Source organism: Camelina sativa, chromosome 16, assembly GCF_000633955.1.
Source record: "Camelina sativa cultivar DH55 chromosome 16, Cs, whole genome shotgun sequence".
Taxonomy (NCBI): Eukaryota; Viridiplantae; Streptophyta; class Magnoliopsida; order Brassicales; family Brassicaceae; genus Camelina; species Camelina sativa.
Genome location: NC_025700.1, coordinates 1048886 through 1064359, shown reverse-complemented (window position 1 = coordinate 1064359; position 15474 = coordinate 1048886). Strand labels below are relative to the sequence as shown.

General features: G+C 37.8%; 3 protein-coding genes and 1 non-coding gene across 4 annotated transcripts in view; 1 reads left to right on the top strand and 3 right to left on the bottom strand.

The window, feature by feature from the left end:
• Positions 107-934, bottom strand: LOC104753204. The gene has a single exon (XM_010475492.1). The coding sequence runs from the start codon at positions 932-934 to the stop codon at positions 107-109; it is 828 nt and encodes a 275-aa protein (XP_010473794.1).
• Positions 6901-6972, bottom strand: TRNAQ-CUG. The gene has a single exon. It is a non-coding gene; the product is annotated as a tRNA-Gln (tRNA).
• Positions 9395-11248, top strand: LOC104749144 (aspartyl protease family protein 2-like). Its single transcript, XM_010470723.2, has one exon. It carries the CDS (start codon positions 9485-9487, stop codon positions 10943-10945), a length of 1461 nt encoding a protein of 486 aa, XP_010469025.1. The 5' UTR covers positions 9395-9484; the 3' UTR covers positions 10946-11248.
• Positions 14588-15474, bottom strand: part of LOC104753203 (glucan endo-1,3-beta-glucosidase 12-like) — a 2409-nt gene continuing 1522 nt past the window's right edge. Inside the window, exon 2 of the mRNA XM_019238023.1 lies at positions 14588-15474. Coding sequence (XP_019093568.1) covers positions 14604-15474 — 871 coding nt within the window. The 3' untranslated portion in view covers positions 14588-14603.

Below are 15474 nucleotides of genomic sequence, written 5' to 3'. Positions count from 1 at the left end.
AAAGGATTGTAGGATACTACAATAATTGTTATACATATTAGGCCTTGCCAAAAAAATTAGAAAAACAAGGGCTAACTGAAGAATACACGAGTGCAAATATTACTCGCTATAGGTGCTTCAACCATTGTCCCAAAAGATATTTGAAGTTTTTCCTATGACCCTTTTCAAGAATGGCGTCTCTGACTTGTCTATCCAGAACCTTAAATTGCACATGTGATGGTGTGAAGTTATTATTGTGCAGCCGGTTATTCCTTTCATTCCACAAGGCGTAAATAACAGCCTGTGAAACTAGCCTCCTTAGCGTTTGAGTAGAACTAGCGTCTGAACAATCCATCCAGGCCAAAAGAGCTTCCCAAGTTTGAAACACAAAAGGTCTATAGCCTAGCCGTTTTGTAACCTCAGCCCATAATACCTCACTATAGTCACAGTGGAGGAATAGATGATCCCTAGTTTCAGGATAGAGCCCGCATATGCAACAAGATGTATCGATCTGCATTCCCCAGGTAGCCAATCTAGATCTCGTTGGGAGCTGGTTTAGATGAGTGATCCACAGAAGAAATGCATGTCTTGGGATAGCGCCTTTGTACCAAACTTGCTTTGACCACGGTACAGACCCTTGTCTGTAACGGAGAGCCTCCCAGGTTTTCTGAATATTGAATTTGTTTGAGCGTTCACCTTTAGTTTGCCAGAGGAATGAGTCCAGTTCGTTTGTGGAAGCTGGAAGTTGCACTGTTGTTAATTGAATGTGCAGTTGCTCTGCTTGTGGCGATCGGGCTGGTCTTAGCCTCCATGACCTCTGGGAGCATGCCATGGCTACAGAATAGTGTAGAGGGATGCCAGTTTGACTTGGTCCCGTTGGCCCCAGGAAGTTGATGAGCGGTCCAAAAGGCGTCCACCAATCATGCCAAAAGCTTACCCGTTTCCCATTTCCCATCTCAGATCGTAAGAAACGACTTGCAAGGGGATGCAGCTGCAGAAGTGTTTTCCACGTCCAAGATGTCTGTTTTCTTTTCATCTATCAGCCAAAAAACTCCATCTTTGATCTTATTATTCCTTAGCCATTTTGCCCAGAGCGAGTCATCTGCAGAGAAAAGCCTCCAAATCAATTTAAGACAGAGGACTTTATTCCACATTGAGAAGCAACGAAGACCCAGACCTCCTTCCTCCTTAGGTAAACATATCAATTTCCAGGCTACTTTTGCGTGAGGTTTCTTTGTAATATCCCCAGACCAAAGAAATCTAGCGCATAAGCTCTCAACTTGTCTGATGCAGGCTTGTGGTAAAATAAACGCAGAGGCCCAGAAATTTATCGTGCCATAGATAACAGTTGAGATCAGCTCCCTTCTCCCCGCATATGAGAGTGCCCTGGCGGACCAACTTGTGAATCTCGAAGTAATCTTGTCAATCAGAGGCCCATAGTCTGCAACACGCAGCTTCCTGTGCATAAGTGGCAAGCCCAGATATCTGATAGGAAGTGAGCCGAAGCTGAAACCAAGGGAAGCCATCCTAGAGGTTTCAGTTTGGTTCACTCCTGCAACGAAAAGATCAGTCTTCGACTTATTCATAGAGAGTCCAGAGTTATCAGCGAAACCTTGAAGTGCCCTCGTGATGTTATCCAAAGAGTCTTTTTGACCATCAAAGAAATTCATGATGTCATCTGCGAAGGCCAGGTGGGTTACTTGAGGGTTTTCAGCGTTGGGATGATGACCAATGAGTCCTCTGCTGTATGAACTGTTCAGGATTTGCGTGAAAACCTCCATAGCCAGAGTAAACAGGTAAGGAGATATGGCATCACCTTGTCGAAGCCCTTTTGCACCCTTAAAGAAACCACAGGATTCACCAATTACAGAGACTGAGAAACGAGGAGTCGTGATGCATTCAGTGATGAGTTTGACAAAATGTTCAGGAAAGTTCAGTGTCTTCAGAGTAGCGATAATGAAATCCCAGTGAACGGAGTCGAAGGCCTTTTTGAGGTCTACTTTAAGCATTCCCCTTGGAGAAATATTTTTCAGATTATACCCTTGGACCAGTTCCGTAGCAAAGAGTACATTTTCTACCAAGAGACACCCAGGATGAAAGCGGACTGGGTGTTGGCTATGAGCTCAGACAATACCGTCTTTAACCTGTTAGCCAACAACTTTGACACTACTTTGTATATCGTATTACAGCAGGCAATTGGTCTGAAGTCTGTCATCCGTGATGCATTTTGCGACTTCGGGATGAGCGTGAGAATGGTAGAGTTCCATTGCTTGAGGATACATCCAGAGTTAAAGCATTCCAAGACTGCAGAGATTAGATCAGATCCAACAACTTCCCAGTGAGCCGTGAAAAATTCTACAGAGTAACCATCTGGTCCAGGAGCCTTGTTTTTTGGAAGGGAGAAAACCACTGCTTTGATCTCCTCTGGTGAAACGGGAGCAGATAGGACTTGTAATGCCTCAACAGAGCATCTCTGAGGGAGAAGCAGCTGGAGCTCCTCAACAGACAAGGGCGTTGCATTTGAACTTGATCCTAGGGTATTCTGAAAAAACTCGACAGCTAAGCTCTGGATACCAACCTTCGTGTCGACAATACGATCAGTTTCGTCAGTGAGAAAGAGGATTTGATTTTGAGCTTGTCTAGATAACACCACCCTGTGAAAAAACTTTGAATTCTTGTCGCCCTCTTCAAGCCAACAAATCCTTGATTTCTGTCTTAAAAAAATCTCCTCTGCTTTTGCCAGTAGACACCAAGTTTGATGTGCTTGTTTTTCTCTTTGCATTGCTTGGTCAGAGGATCACTTAGAAGGATTTGCTGACAGGCAAGAAGATCTTCATAAGCGTGAAGCACTTTCTTTTCCAACTCTGAGTAGTTATTTTTCCTGAATTCACTTATGACTGCCTTTAATTCCTTCAGCTTCTTCGAGAATTTCAACATTCTTGAGCAATCAAAGTTTAGTGCTGTCCACCACGTCTTGATAAGAGGTGCAAAATCAGGGTGTTGATTCAGCATGGTCAGGAATTTGAAAGGCAGGTTGATCTTCGGCTTGTTGATATCCAGAAAGAGACAACAAGGGCTGTGATCAGAGAAGCCTGGTTCACCAAAAACTCCAAGTGATTGCGGAAAAGCAGACATCCATTCGTCGTTTACCAAGATTCTGTCCAACTTCTTCGTGATCGCACCGGGTTCTTGCCTGTTTGACCATGTGTATGTGTTACCACAAAATGGGAGGTCAGAGAGGTATGAGTTGATCAGTGCTTGACTCATTTCTCGCATTGCTCTGGTGTAAGTATTGAAGAGTGGATTTGAATGTTCGTGGGGATGCAGGACTTGATTGAAGTCCCCAAGAACAGTCCAAGGTTTGTTCAGAAGCTCAGGTGAGGAGGCAAATGTTTGAATTTCTGACCACAAAAGCTTCCTCTCTTCACTACTGCTCGATGATGCATATACAAGAGATACCACTATCTCCCTTTGCACAAAAGGCAACTGCACCAAACAGACTATCATCTGAAGGGATTTAGACAAAATTGTCACCTTTACCGTAGGATGCCAGATTAACCAGATCTTCCCAAGGTCTGAGTACTCATTATTATCCGCAAAAAACCAACCCGGAGCCACAGTAGAACAGACACGCTGCGTCTTCTCCGGTCTTACATGAGTTTCTATTACACCACCAAATAGAGGTTTATGTACCTTTATCCATTTTTTAAGGCTTCTCCGCTTTGCAGGGTCGTTTAGACCTCTTACATTACGACAAAAAATATCCATATATGGGATATTGAATTAGAGGTTTAAAGGGCCTCCAGCCCTTACTCGAGAATCCTTCTTCTTCTTCAGCCGCTTGGATATGACCTTGAGGAAGCGGTCAGAGTCCTCATCAGGATTGTCATCATCCCCGGGAATGGAATCATTTTCTGAAACTTCCCCCTCTTCTCTGGCCAAATTCGCACTTGGTGATAGATGAGAGAACAGGTTTGCAGTTAAGTCGATACAGAGTTTACCTTCATCAAGGTTCAACTGGAAGTCCTTTGCAATTTCCTGAGGAAGATAGTTGGTCTCCTTACTATAATGCACCTTCCTGTTACTTGTTACGCCAGCGAGAGCCTCATTTTGTCCTGGCTTGTTTAGTACGTGAGTCGATGGAGGTATTGAGGTCCCAGATATGGCTTTGTCTTTGTTTGCAGCAGAAGAAACTGCATTTACTTCGACAATAGGCAGCTGACTCTGAATGGGTGCCTTACCAGCTTGTTTGTCTTTCTTTGCTCTAGGACAGGTCACCGTAGTATGCTTGACCGAGCCGCATAGGGTACACAGGGGTGGGGCACTTGTACAGCGGGATACAGTGTGACCTACTCTTTTGCAATGACTGCATAGTGATGGCAGCCATGGGCTAGATACTTGGATTCGTTTGATCTGTCCGGATTCGAACCTTGCATTAACAGCTTCTGGCAGAGGCTTGCGTGGGTCGATGACCGTGTAGACTTTAGCTACTTCTATGTTAGTTAGCTTTTCTGTGTGCGGGTGAAGACAGACCGGATGTCCAACTAGGCCTGCAATGTGTTCGAGCCCTTCTCTGTTGAAGAATTCAAGAGGAACTCCATGAAACTCAAGCCAAACCGGAACCAGGGTCAGTTCAGGCTTCTTAGGGGTGGTATCTGGGGACCACTTGGCTACGAACATTGTCTGTCCGTCCACCTGCCAGAGACTTTGACTGAGTATTCTCCTCCGCGCATTCGGGCAAGGGACCCTAAACAGGAACGAGTGTCCTTCCATTTTTGAGACTGTAATGTCTCGACGCTGTTTGCTCCAGATCCCATTTACTATAGCATGAACTGCCCCTCGAGCAGGGGGTTCTTCGTAGAACTGTCCTAATATGAAGCTATTCCATGCCTTCTTATTCTTTTCAATGACCGAATTAGGGATAGTAACACACGCTTCACCAGATTCAAGAGTGTAAGGAGTACCTTTCTTTTCTAGCTGAATCGAGTTACCAGCAACCAAAGCCTTCCAGGGTTGGTCTTCACTAATGCGGGGAGCTCCGGGAGCTGGAACTGTCTTGGTCGAATCCGAGGCGATGACATGTTGCTCAGCAACTATACCCAGATTTGCAGTCAGAGGTACAATTACCAAAATGTTGGTCACTATAGCTTCGTTTCTAGATTTTGGGGATCTAGGGATTTCGATTGCCGCAACTTTATCCACCAGTTTGATGGATTCGCAGGAACCAATTTTCTTATCCTTGGCTGACTCATTGTTGATGTCAGGCAAGTCAATTAACGGTGAACAAATAGAAGTTTCCCCAACTGAGAATATTTACAACCCAAATATTCTCCAATATATATTTTCATCCATTATTGTTCTCTTTTATTAAATAGGTTTAAAGTAGTTGGGGTATATATGACTCAAAGGATTCCCCAATATATATTTATTTATTGTTCTCATTTTCTTATTCGGCTAATCAAATGTAAAAGTTACATCACAATTTCGACAATGGATTTGATGTTATCAACTTATCATTGTAAATGGAAAGTAAAGAACAGCCAAAAGACAAAAACATAACATATGTATATCTTTGATTCTGAAATTAATTATTATAACGCTGTAAAATTTATGTGTGGCTTTGGATGAATCCGAGAGTGAGTGAGTGACTGATATAATAAATTCAGTTTTAGATTGATGTGAAAAAGGTGAATAATAATCATATAAGAGAAGAGGGGACCATAAAGATAGATACAGTAATCACATGATCTTCTTCTTGATCAGACTGCGAAGACGGGCCTCAATTTCTCTTCCTCCCCCATTATTTGTCCCTGCATTAACCTTCTGGTTCGGGATAAGTCCTCCTTACTCAGACGTTTATTTTCTTTAAAAAATGGTATTGCTGAAAATTAACATTTTAGCAAGTAACAGCCTTAACAATAAATGTTCGAACTAGAACATATTCCAACATATAGTAACTAAAAATGTAAATTTAGAATATCTCAGTGAGCTTAAAGAATGACAATTATTGAAAGAGGGTAGGGACCAAGTGAGGAGGAGAGTTTCTAGGCTATATGGACTTCCGAGGAACCGAAATTATTGAGAGATGACAATGAGAAATGGAGGCATGCAATTAGTTTAAGTGTAATGAATTGGAAGAATTAAATTATAAACTCGACTAGATTAGTAGATAGGTGTTCATTTATGCTCCCATTCTCATTTGTCATTAACTATATACTATCTCATGTCCTCCTCACTTTTCCACTTGATATTTACCTTTTTCATTTCTGAAGAGTTTTAATATCAAAGTCCTGGCCAAAATTTATTTTCAATTATGGAGAGCATGCGAGCCACCTACTTCTCCTACAACACGGTTTCAAGCTTCGTAGTTATTCTATTAGGTCGTTGAGGAAATACATTTAAAAAAGTTTCAAACTAACTTTTAAAATTGAAGAAATATCACTAAATACCACAATTGGTTTTTACAATTGGAATAATGGCGCTTCCCTCAATTTATGTTAATGTTTGGTGCTACATTTAGGCAAAAAAAAAAAAAGAGTAAACTTAATGTGTATGTGTGGTTAACTCTTTTACAAATTACTCCTTCAAGGTATACAAATCCAATTATTTGATCTTCATAGTTTTAAGTATTCTTCCCACATAAAATACATAATCAATCTTCCTAAGTTCTAACAAAACTAAAATTATCAAACTGTTTGTTGCGGTAGTCCATATTTACAAGACATGGGCCACAACAAGGGAAGATGTCAACGAGCTCGCATTGTTATCTAAATTCTTATTGGCACTACTCAAATGAGGCCCTTTTAGACATTTCTGGTTAGGCCTTTTAGGCCATTATATCCTAAAACACCATGGGCTAACTTCTCAACAAGAATAATAAAAAGTGTAAAAATGGAAAAAAAGAAAAAATCAATAGAGATAAGGTTCCACCGAGACTTGAACTCGGGTTACTGGATTCAGAGTCCAATGTCCTGACCACTAGACCATGGAACCATTTTGCACGGTTCCGCACAGTACTCTTTGAAATTATCGAATTAAACGGATTTCGTTATTACTTCGTTAGTAGGGAAATGTGGAATAAAGTCAATAACTATATTTGGATCCATGCTAGAACACGGATTGAAATTTCTTTTATCTGTATTATAATTTTAAAATAAAATATAATTTATAAGACGGTTTAGCATTGTAAATTGAGAAACGATTATTATTATTATTATTATTTTTCTTTTATGAATATGAGAGATGTATTTTGGTGAATGGAGATCCGAATGATCTATATAAATATTTTTTAACCAGGACTGGACCGGCCGGTTTGATCCAACCACAATCCGATAGGTATTCCGGTCCGGGTAACCTCTAAAAACCTAACAAATAAAACCCGCTAAAAAAACGTGAACCGGTAGTTGAACCGGCGGGTCAGACCGGGTTGTCGGTCTGTGACCAAAATATTTTATTTTGGTCACACTTTAAAATCAAACCAAATTAAAAATAAATGTTGTTATTTATAAAAGAATCAGTTAGTTATTTTATCTAATCATTTAAAAGTTTAATTTTAGTTGTTAAGTACTTAACTATGTATGTTTTGTTCATATATTTATAAAAAAGTAGATGTTATATTCATAAAATGTAATTAAACTAATAAACTAATTGACCTGTAATTCAATCGGTCCGACTTGTTGACCCAATGACTCGAAAGACTTCCGGTTCACTTTCCGGTCTGGTTTTAAAGACATTGATTTATATTAAAAGCTTGGAAGGGTGTTAGGTCNCCGCACAGTACTCTTTGAAATTATCGAATTAAACGGATTTCGTTATTACTTCGTTAGTAGGGAAATGTGGAATAAAGTCAATAACTATATTTGGATCCATGCTAGAACACGGATTGAAATTTCTTTTATCTGTATTATAATTTTAAAATAAAATATAATTTATAAGACGGTTTAGCATTGTAAATTGAGAAACGATTATTATTATTATTATTATTTTTCTTTTATGAATATGAGAGATGTATTTTGGTGAATGGAGATCCGAATGATCTATATAAATATTTTTTAACCAGGACTGGACCGGCCGGTTTGATCCAACCACAATCCGATAGGTATTCCGGTCCGGGTAACCTCTAAAAACCTAACAAATAAAACCCGCTAAAAAAACGTGAACCGGTAGTTGAACCGGCGGGTCAGACCGGGTTGTCGGTCTGTGACCAAAATATTTTATTTTGGTCACACTTTAAAATCAAACCAAATTAAAAATAAATGTTGTTATTTATAAAAGAATCAGTTAGTTATTTTATCTAATCATTTAAAAGTTTAATTTTAGTTGTTAAGTACTTAACTATGTATGTTTTGTTCATATATTTATAAAAAAGTAGATGTTATATTCATAAAATGTAATTAAACTAATAAACTAATTGACCTGTAATTCAATCGGTCCGACTTGTTGACCCAATGACTCGAAAGACTTCCGGTTCACTTTCCGGTCTGGTTTTAAAGACATTGATTTATATTAAAAGCTTGGAAGGGTGTTAGGTCATATTTTATTTTGAAATCCAGAATAAAATCTCGAAAATCACGATTAAGTGTGATTAATTGCCAAGATTTTATTCCTTGTTACGCCTAACAATAAATTTTTATACATAACACTATATATGGTGTAATAATATATGGAATAATCAAGATTTTTTTAAAAAAATTGTATAAATCATTGGAATATTATATTTAAGAGGATTTTTTTAGATATTTTTAAGTGTATTCGTAATTTCATATAGCTCACTGATTTCATTTATAAATTTTTTTTTGTAACCAACCTATATTTAATATATTATCTATTTTGTAACCAACTTATAAAAATTATATATTCTACAAAAAAAGTTGTGTACTTCCGTTTTATTATACAAAAAAAATTGTGTACTTTATTTTTATGATTGAGAGTATATTTTTATCCCCTTTAATAACTTGGTTAACATTGTGGTCTATCAATAAAATCTCATAAAAATAAATTGGTAATATTGTAATTATAGATATTTGGAAATAACGTGATCTTCCAAAAATAAAGTTTGGAAAATTTATAAACTATCAATTTGGAATATCCCGTTTAAGATTTTCGGTTACAATCAAGGTTTTAATTGTTACCATTAATATATGAACTATTAACTTGTAACCAATTAATATATGGATTAATCTATAACCTATTTGTAACTATTTATAATCATTTATTAAAATTATAAAGTCTACCAAAAAATAATGTTGTTTACTTGTCTTTTATTAAAAAGGGGATTTCGTAATGATGATTTTACTTGGGAAAGAAAAAGGAAAAAAAAAAAGAAAAAAGAAAAAACAAAAACAAAGTCAGGCCATAACTAAAAGTTAAACTAAGTGCTTTCACACACGAGCTTCATTTGGCCTTCATAATAATACAGTATACTACTTTGGAGTATAGAGTCTATATAAGACGATCCATGTGACTATATACTATAGAGTTCAAATCCTCATTTTTCATTTTCCCGATGGAGCGAAAAGTCCTAAATACCCTCATCTTCTCCGTTCTCTTCTTCTTCACCACCTCTGCTTCTTCCTCCTCCTCTTCCCAATACCAAACTCTCGTCGTCAACACTCTCCCATCCGCCTCAACCCTCTCATGGCCCGACTCCGAATCCTTAACCGGTGAATCCCAACCCGAGTCCACTACTTCTTCTCTCTCTGTCCATTTATCGCACGTCGATGCCCTCTATTCCTTCTCCGACGCGTCTCCGACGGCTCTTTTCAACCTCCGTCTCCAACGAGACTCTCTCCGCGTCGAATCCATATCCAGCCTCGCCGCCGTATCAACCGGACGTAATGTCACGAGAAGAACTCCACGTTCCGCCGGTGGTTTTAGCGGCGCCGTTATCTCCGGTCTCTCGCAAGGAAGCGGAGAGTATTTTATGCGGTTAGGCGTTGGAACTCCGGCGACCAACGTTTACATGGTGCTCGACACAGGAAGCGACGTCGTTTGGCTCCAATGCTCTCCTTGCAAAGCTTGTTACAACCAGTCCGACCCGATCTTTGACCCGAAGAGATCCAAAACGTACGCAACCGTCCCATGTGGGTCTCGCCTCTGCCGGAGACTAGACGACTCGTCGGAATGTGTCACACGTCGAAGCAAGACTTGTCTCTACCAAGTATCCTACGGTGACGGATCATTCACCGAAGGAGACTTCGCAACCGAAACGCTGACGTTTCACGGTGCGCGTGTTGATCACGTGCCGTTGGGATGCGGTCACGATAACGAAGGCTTGTTCGTTGGTGCGGCTGGGCTGTTGGGCTTGGGCCGTGGTGGGTTATCGTTTCCGTCGCAGACGAAAACCCGTTATAACGGGAAATTCTCTTACTGTTTGGTTGACCGGACGAGTTCCGGTTCATCTTCTAAACCGCCGTCAACCATCGTTTTCGGAAACGACGCCGTTCCGAAGACCTCCGTTTTCACGCCGTTGCTGACGAACCCGAAACTCGACACGTTTTACTATTTGCAGCTTCTTGGAATCAGCGTTGGCGGCTCGCGCGTTCGGGGAGTTTCGGAGTCGCAGTTCAAGCTTGACTCCACCGGAAGCGGCGGAGTTATCATCGATTCAGGTACCTCGGTTACTCGGCTGGCGCAACCTGCTTACGTGGCGCTTAGAGACGCGTTTCGTCTCGGAGCTAGGAGCCTTAAACGTGCTCCGTCGTATTCTCTGTTCGACACGTGTTTCGATCTCTCGGGGATGACGACGGTAAAGGTTCCGACGGTTGTGTTTCATTTCGGAGGCGGGGAGGTTTCGCTTCCGGCGAGTAATTATCTGATTCCGGTGAACACTCAAGGACGGTTCTGTTTTGCGTTCGCCGGAACAATGGGGAGCTTGTCGATCATTGGAAACATACAGCAACAGGGTTTCCGGGTCGCTTATGACTTGGTCGGGTCACGTATCGGGTTTCTGTCTCGCGCGTGTTAGATAATTTGAGTTTGAGTTGACTGATGATTTATTCCCATAAAGTCTCTATGGGAGCAAACAAAATAAACAAAAAGCAAAAACATTGTTATTCATCTATCAATCATCGATTCATCAAACTACCCATTTAGTCATTTCATTAATGATGATCCCGAGATAGATATATTTTCATCTCGAGTGGTTGTAGTAGATTCGTTTTTAAAAATTGTACTTGTTTACATACACTCAAGTCAAAGAGAAGTAATTTGTACTATTGTTTTCCTGTTGGAAATTTCATAAAGCAAAAATGAAATTATTGTTAACAGTCTAGCATTTTAATTTTGTTTTTTTTTTATAAACATAAAAGTGTTCGTTTCACTAATGAATCTTTATACAAAAGAAAACAATTTGCAATCCTCCAACTGTATAGCACTTAAGATTGAGGCACTAACCAACTTAACAACTAATCCAAAAGGACCAAAATACATGCTTACAAAGGTAATGAGGACTACGAGTTACATGTTTACCTCAATTATGTCACTAGACTAACTCGCCGGAATTGATATAACTAGCTATATAGAACTTGTTCACAATTAATATATATACATCAATGATGACGATATATAAAGGTAATGATCGATCTAGCTCACCTACTTTGTATGGATCTAATGTTTAGTACCCATCGATTAGTTGTAAGATGAAATTCAATGAATCTTCTCGTTCTGCTCGACCACTAACTTTACAGAACTAGCTACTTTTTTTTTTACTTTTTTTTTTGTCAAATTTATCAATTTTTGTGCTCATGTGATAGACATAAATACCAACGGTTCAGTGCATCAGGATATTTTGATATAAACGTACATTATGTATAATGTGAATATCGTAAACCACACATGGTATCGTTAATGTAAGGTGGAGGTACGTTCTTGGTGTTTGGCTCTCCATGTGAGTGAGAGAGTGTGGATACAGAGCCGTGCCTATGGGCAATAAAAAAGGCATTTGCCTCAAGCCCCCACCATTCTTTCATATATTTTTTGTGTTTGTGAAATCATGATCAGTTTGCTATCAAATAGTTAAGAAAAGAACTAAGTAAGAACTTAGATGATGAGAATTTGGTGAAAACATTATTTAAATACAAGGAAAAAGACTATATCTTAGTTTTTAAAGATTATTGTTTTGTTTTCAATAATTTCTATGTTTTAAAATGATTTTTACATTTATTTTATTTACATTTTTTTTTAAGAAAAATTTTCAATTTCAATTTCGCCTTAAGCCCCCGTAAATCTGGGCACGGCACTGTGTGGATATCGCCATATCGGACGGCAGTTCTTGGCTTTATGCGTTATATATATATATAAGAAGCAGTCTCAACTGTGACAAGTCAAAAGCAAAATAATTTCATCAGTAAGTAACAAATCAATAAATATAGTAATCATAAGTGTTTGAGAGAAGTGAGAAACATCCTCAATGACTATACAGAGACAAAGTGCGGCACGTTGGCCCACATGGTCAGAATAATGCAACCAACGGACGATCCACCGGTTTTTATACCCACTCCCTTTACCGCTCTTTCCTCCGCAAATATCTCCGATCACTCAGTCACTTGCGTCTTTAGTGGATATATGTGATGATGAGTCAATTTTATTATGCTCCGCTTATCCAAAAAAATGCAGCCTACCTTCTAGAAAAGTTATCTACATTCAAATTGGATGATGACTTTATTTTGGTAGGTTTTTCATTAAAAATAATTAAAAAATTACTTAATTTAATTAAATTAACCTATAGTTATGATTTTGCTTAATGACCATTATACCTTTCGGTCGACAACTAAATTACGACCGGGTCAGGACGCGGATCCTCTTTAATCCGGAAATAGAAAAAAAAAACTTGCGGATCTGTTTGTACTCCAGATTTATAATATTCGGATCATGTTTTTGATTTGGTTCAAGAATAGTTATTTCTGTCACCAAACATAGGTATAATCCCTATATATGGAAATTGGTATCCGACTATTTAATGGGTTCAGTAATATCAAATATTAACTAATACCATACTTAATCCCTATAATTATTATGAATATTAATAATAATGAGAAATCTTTAATACTTATAAATTGTGACTTGCTTACTTCCAAAACAATCAATAGATTAAATACGAAATTGTATATAAATATAAACTTATTTGATTTACTTTTATATTGTGAGATATTTACAGAAACAACAAATCAATTTAATACAATTAAATAAAAACAAATAATCATTTAGTTTAGATTTTTTAATATTTCCTTAACGAAATTATACTAATTAATTATAATTAGTATAGATGGAAAGAATAAAAAATGCAGAAATTATATATATGTAAAGTTGTAAACTAATTTACAGAAAATATGTATTGTATATCCCACATCGACTAAATATTTTGGAATATGGTTCATAATCACTATAAATATATGACTAATATGTTTTGAGTACAAATGAGTAGAAAACTTGATTTATCAGGTATCCAAATTTAACAGTTTAATTTGATTATATATTTGAGCATATTTAAACTTTTTTAAAAAACGTAAATATATTATAATATATTTATGTTTTTTTTTAAAGTTTAAGAGATTATAAATATTTAAATTTTTATAGAATGTTTAAATTATTATAAATATTTGAACTCCGTCAAAAGTTTAAAATATTATAATATACTTAAGTCTATAAAATATTTAAGTAATATATATATATATATATATATTTTTACTCTTTAAATTTTTAAAATATAAAAAAAAAGTTTGAGTTAAACCCATTAAAACATGTATTTTTATCAAACTATAAATTAAATTGGTTTTTTACAATTTTGCTGAGATTTGATATATCAAATATTAACTTCTAAATGATAACCTAAATATACTTAATCTCACTATAAATACAATGGTTTCCTAACCATTGAAATATCTCATACTAAAATAAAGAAAAACTCATACTCTTACAAAACTATTATTCGATATTGCGGTGTGTCTATCCTCTTACAAAACTACTATCCGATATTGCAGAGTGTCTATTTTCTTACAAAACTACTATACAATATTGCGGTGTGTCTGTTTCCGTGAAAAGTTATATTTTACAAACTTTTTACTCTATTAGGATTTTCAATTTACTGTATAACCCCAAATATATAAATTAGCACTATATAAACAAAGAAAATAAGTCAAAATAAAAAACTACATTACAAAAATACAAATTACAAAAAAAATAACTAACAAAATATATAATCCCGTGCTGTAACACGGGGTATCACCTAGTATACCATTAATTAGATAATATAATATACTTCCTCAGGAAATTATGTGACTTTAACATATTGGTCTAAGATATAAATAGCCATCAAAACAAGACTGACCTTTCTAACGTCACTGCCCAATTTTAAAATGTACGACAACTTTCCGGAACATGATGACAATTTTGCATTACCGATTTATTCGGAGACAAATGTCTTTGTTTCTTAGATATAAGAGATCTGACTCGAAAGTCCATGAATCTATCATAGTGCATGTGACATATCCAGACAATGTAAGATTAAAACATGACTCAATTATCTCCAATTATTTTTTATTTACGGAAAAAATCGGTGGATTAATAAGGCCTTAGGCCCATTACAAAATCAAAAAGCCTATACACGAAAATGACCAATTTGCCGTTCAAAGCTTCAGATCGTACTTCCTCGATCCGTTACCGTAAAGCAATCCCCAGTGTTTCTCCACGGCGGCTCCAGTTTTCTGATCTTCGTCGAACAGAGCAAAGATATACACAGGGACCTTATTCCATCTCCTTCTCGTATGCTCAATCAGCCGCTGGTTAAAAACCCTAGCGTTCTCCAAACTCGCAGCTGTTTCTCCCGGTTCTCCACTCGTCGGCCACCCGATCTCCGATACGACCACCGGAATTTTAGGTAATCCCAATGATTTCACGGCGGAGTCAACAGAATCCAACATTATGTCGAACAGATTGGTGTATGCGACTCCACTGTACGGATCGATGTATCTCCGTCGCTTGGGGCTGTTCATCGGCTGAAACAAAGCGAAGTCGAGCGGAATCGAAGGGAACGATTGTTTATAAGCGAGGTAAGGGTACACATTCACCATGAGAGGTGACTCTGTTCGTTGTAGAAACCTTATGAGCGGTTTCAAGACTGTCTCAGAGATCGATTTGTGGAAATTAGCGGTTGAAGGAGGGAATCTTCTGGAGAGAATCGCGAGGGAATGCGTTGTGGAGACTTTGATCTTATTGTGTAATCTGTATCTCTTGAGTGATCTGTGAACGTTGACCATAGCTGAGACAAGGTTGGTTGAGAACTGCGGGAGTAAAGAGACTTCGTTACCTACAGAGATTGATGTGATGATTGTATTCTTGTGGTAAGGTAAGATGAAGTTTCTGATGATTGATTCGGATTCGGAGAGATTGGTTGATAGAGATGGGATCTTGTCGTTGGGGATACAGAGGGAGAGAGTGATCCCTGTGTTGGCGAAAGATTTGGTGATTCTTGGATCTAAGTCAAAGGTTTTGACGTGT

Coding starts and splice junctions, on each gene's coding strand:
- LOC104753204 (XM_010475492.1), bottom strand. CDS start 934: ATGGGAAATGGGAAACGGGTAAGCTTTTGGCATGATTGGTGGACGCCT.
- LOC104749144 (XM_010470723.2), top strand. CDS start 9,485: ATGGAGCGAAAAGTCCTAAATACCCTCATCTTCTCCGTTCTCTTCTTC.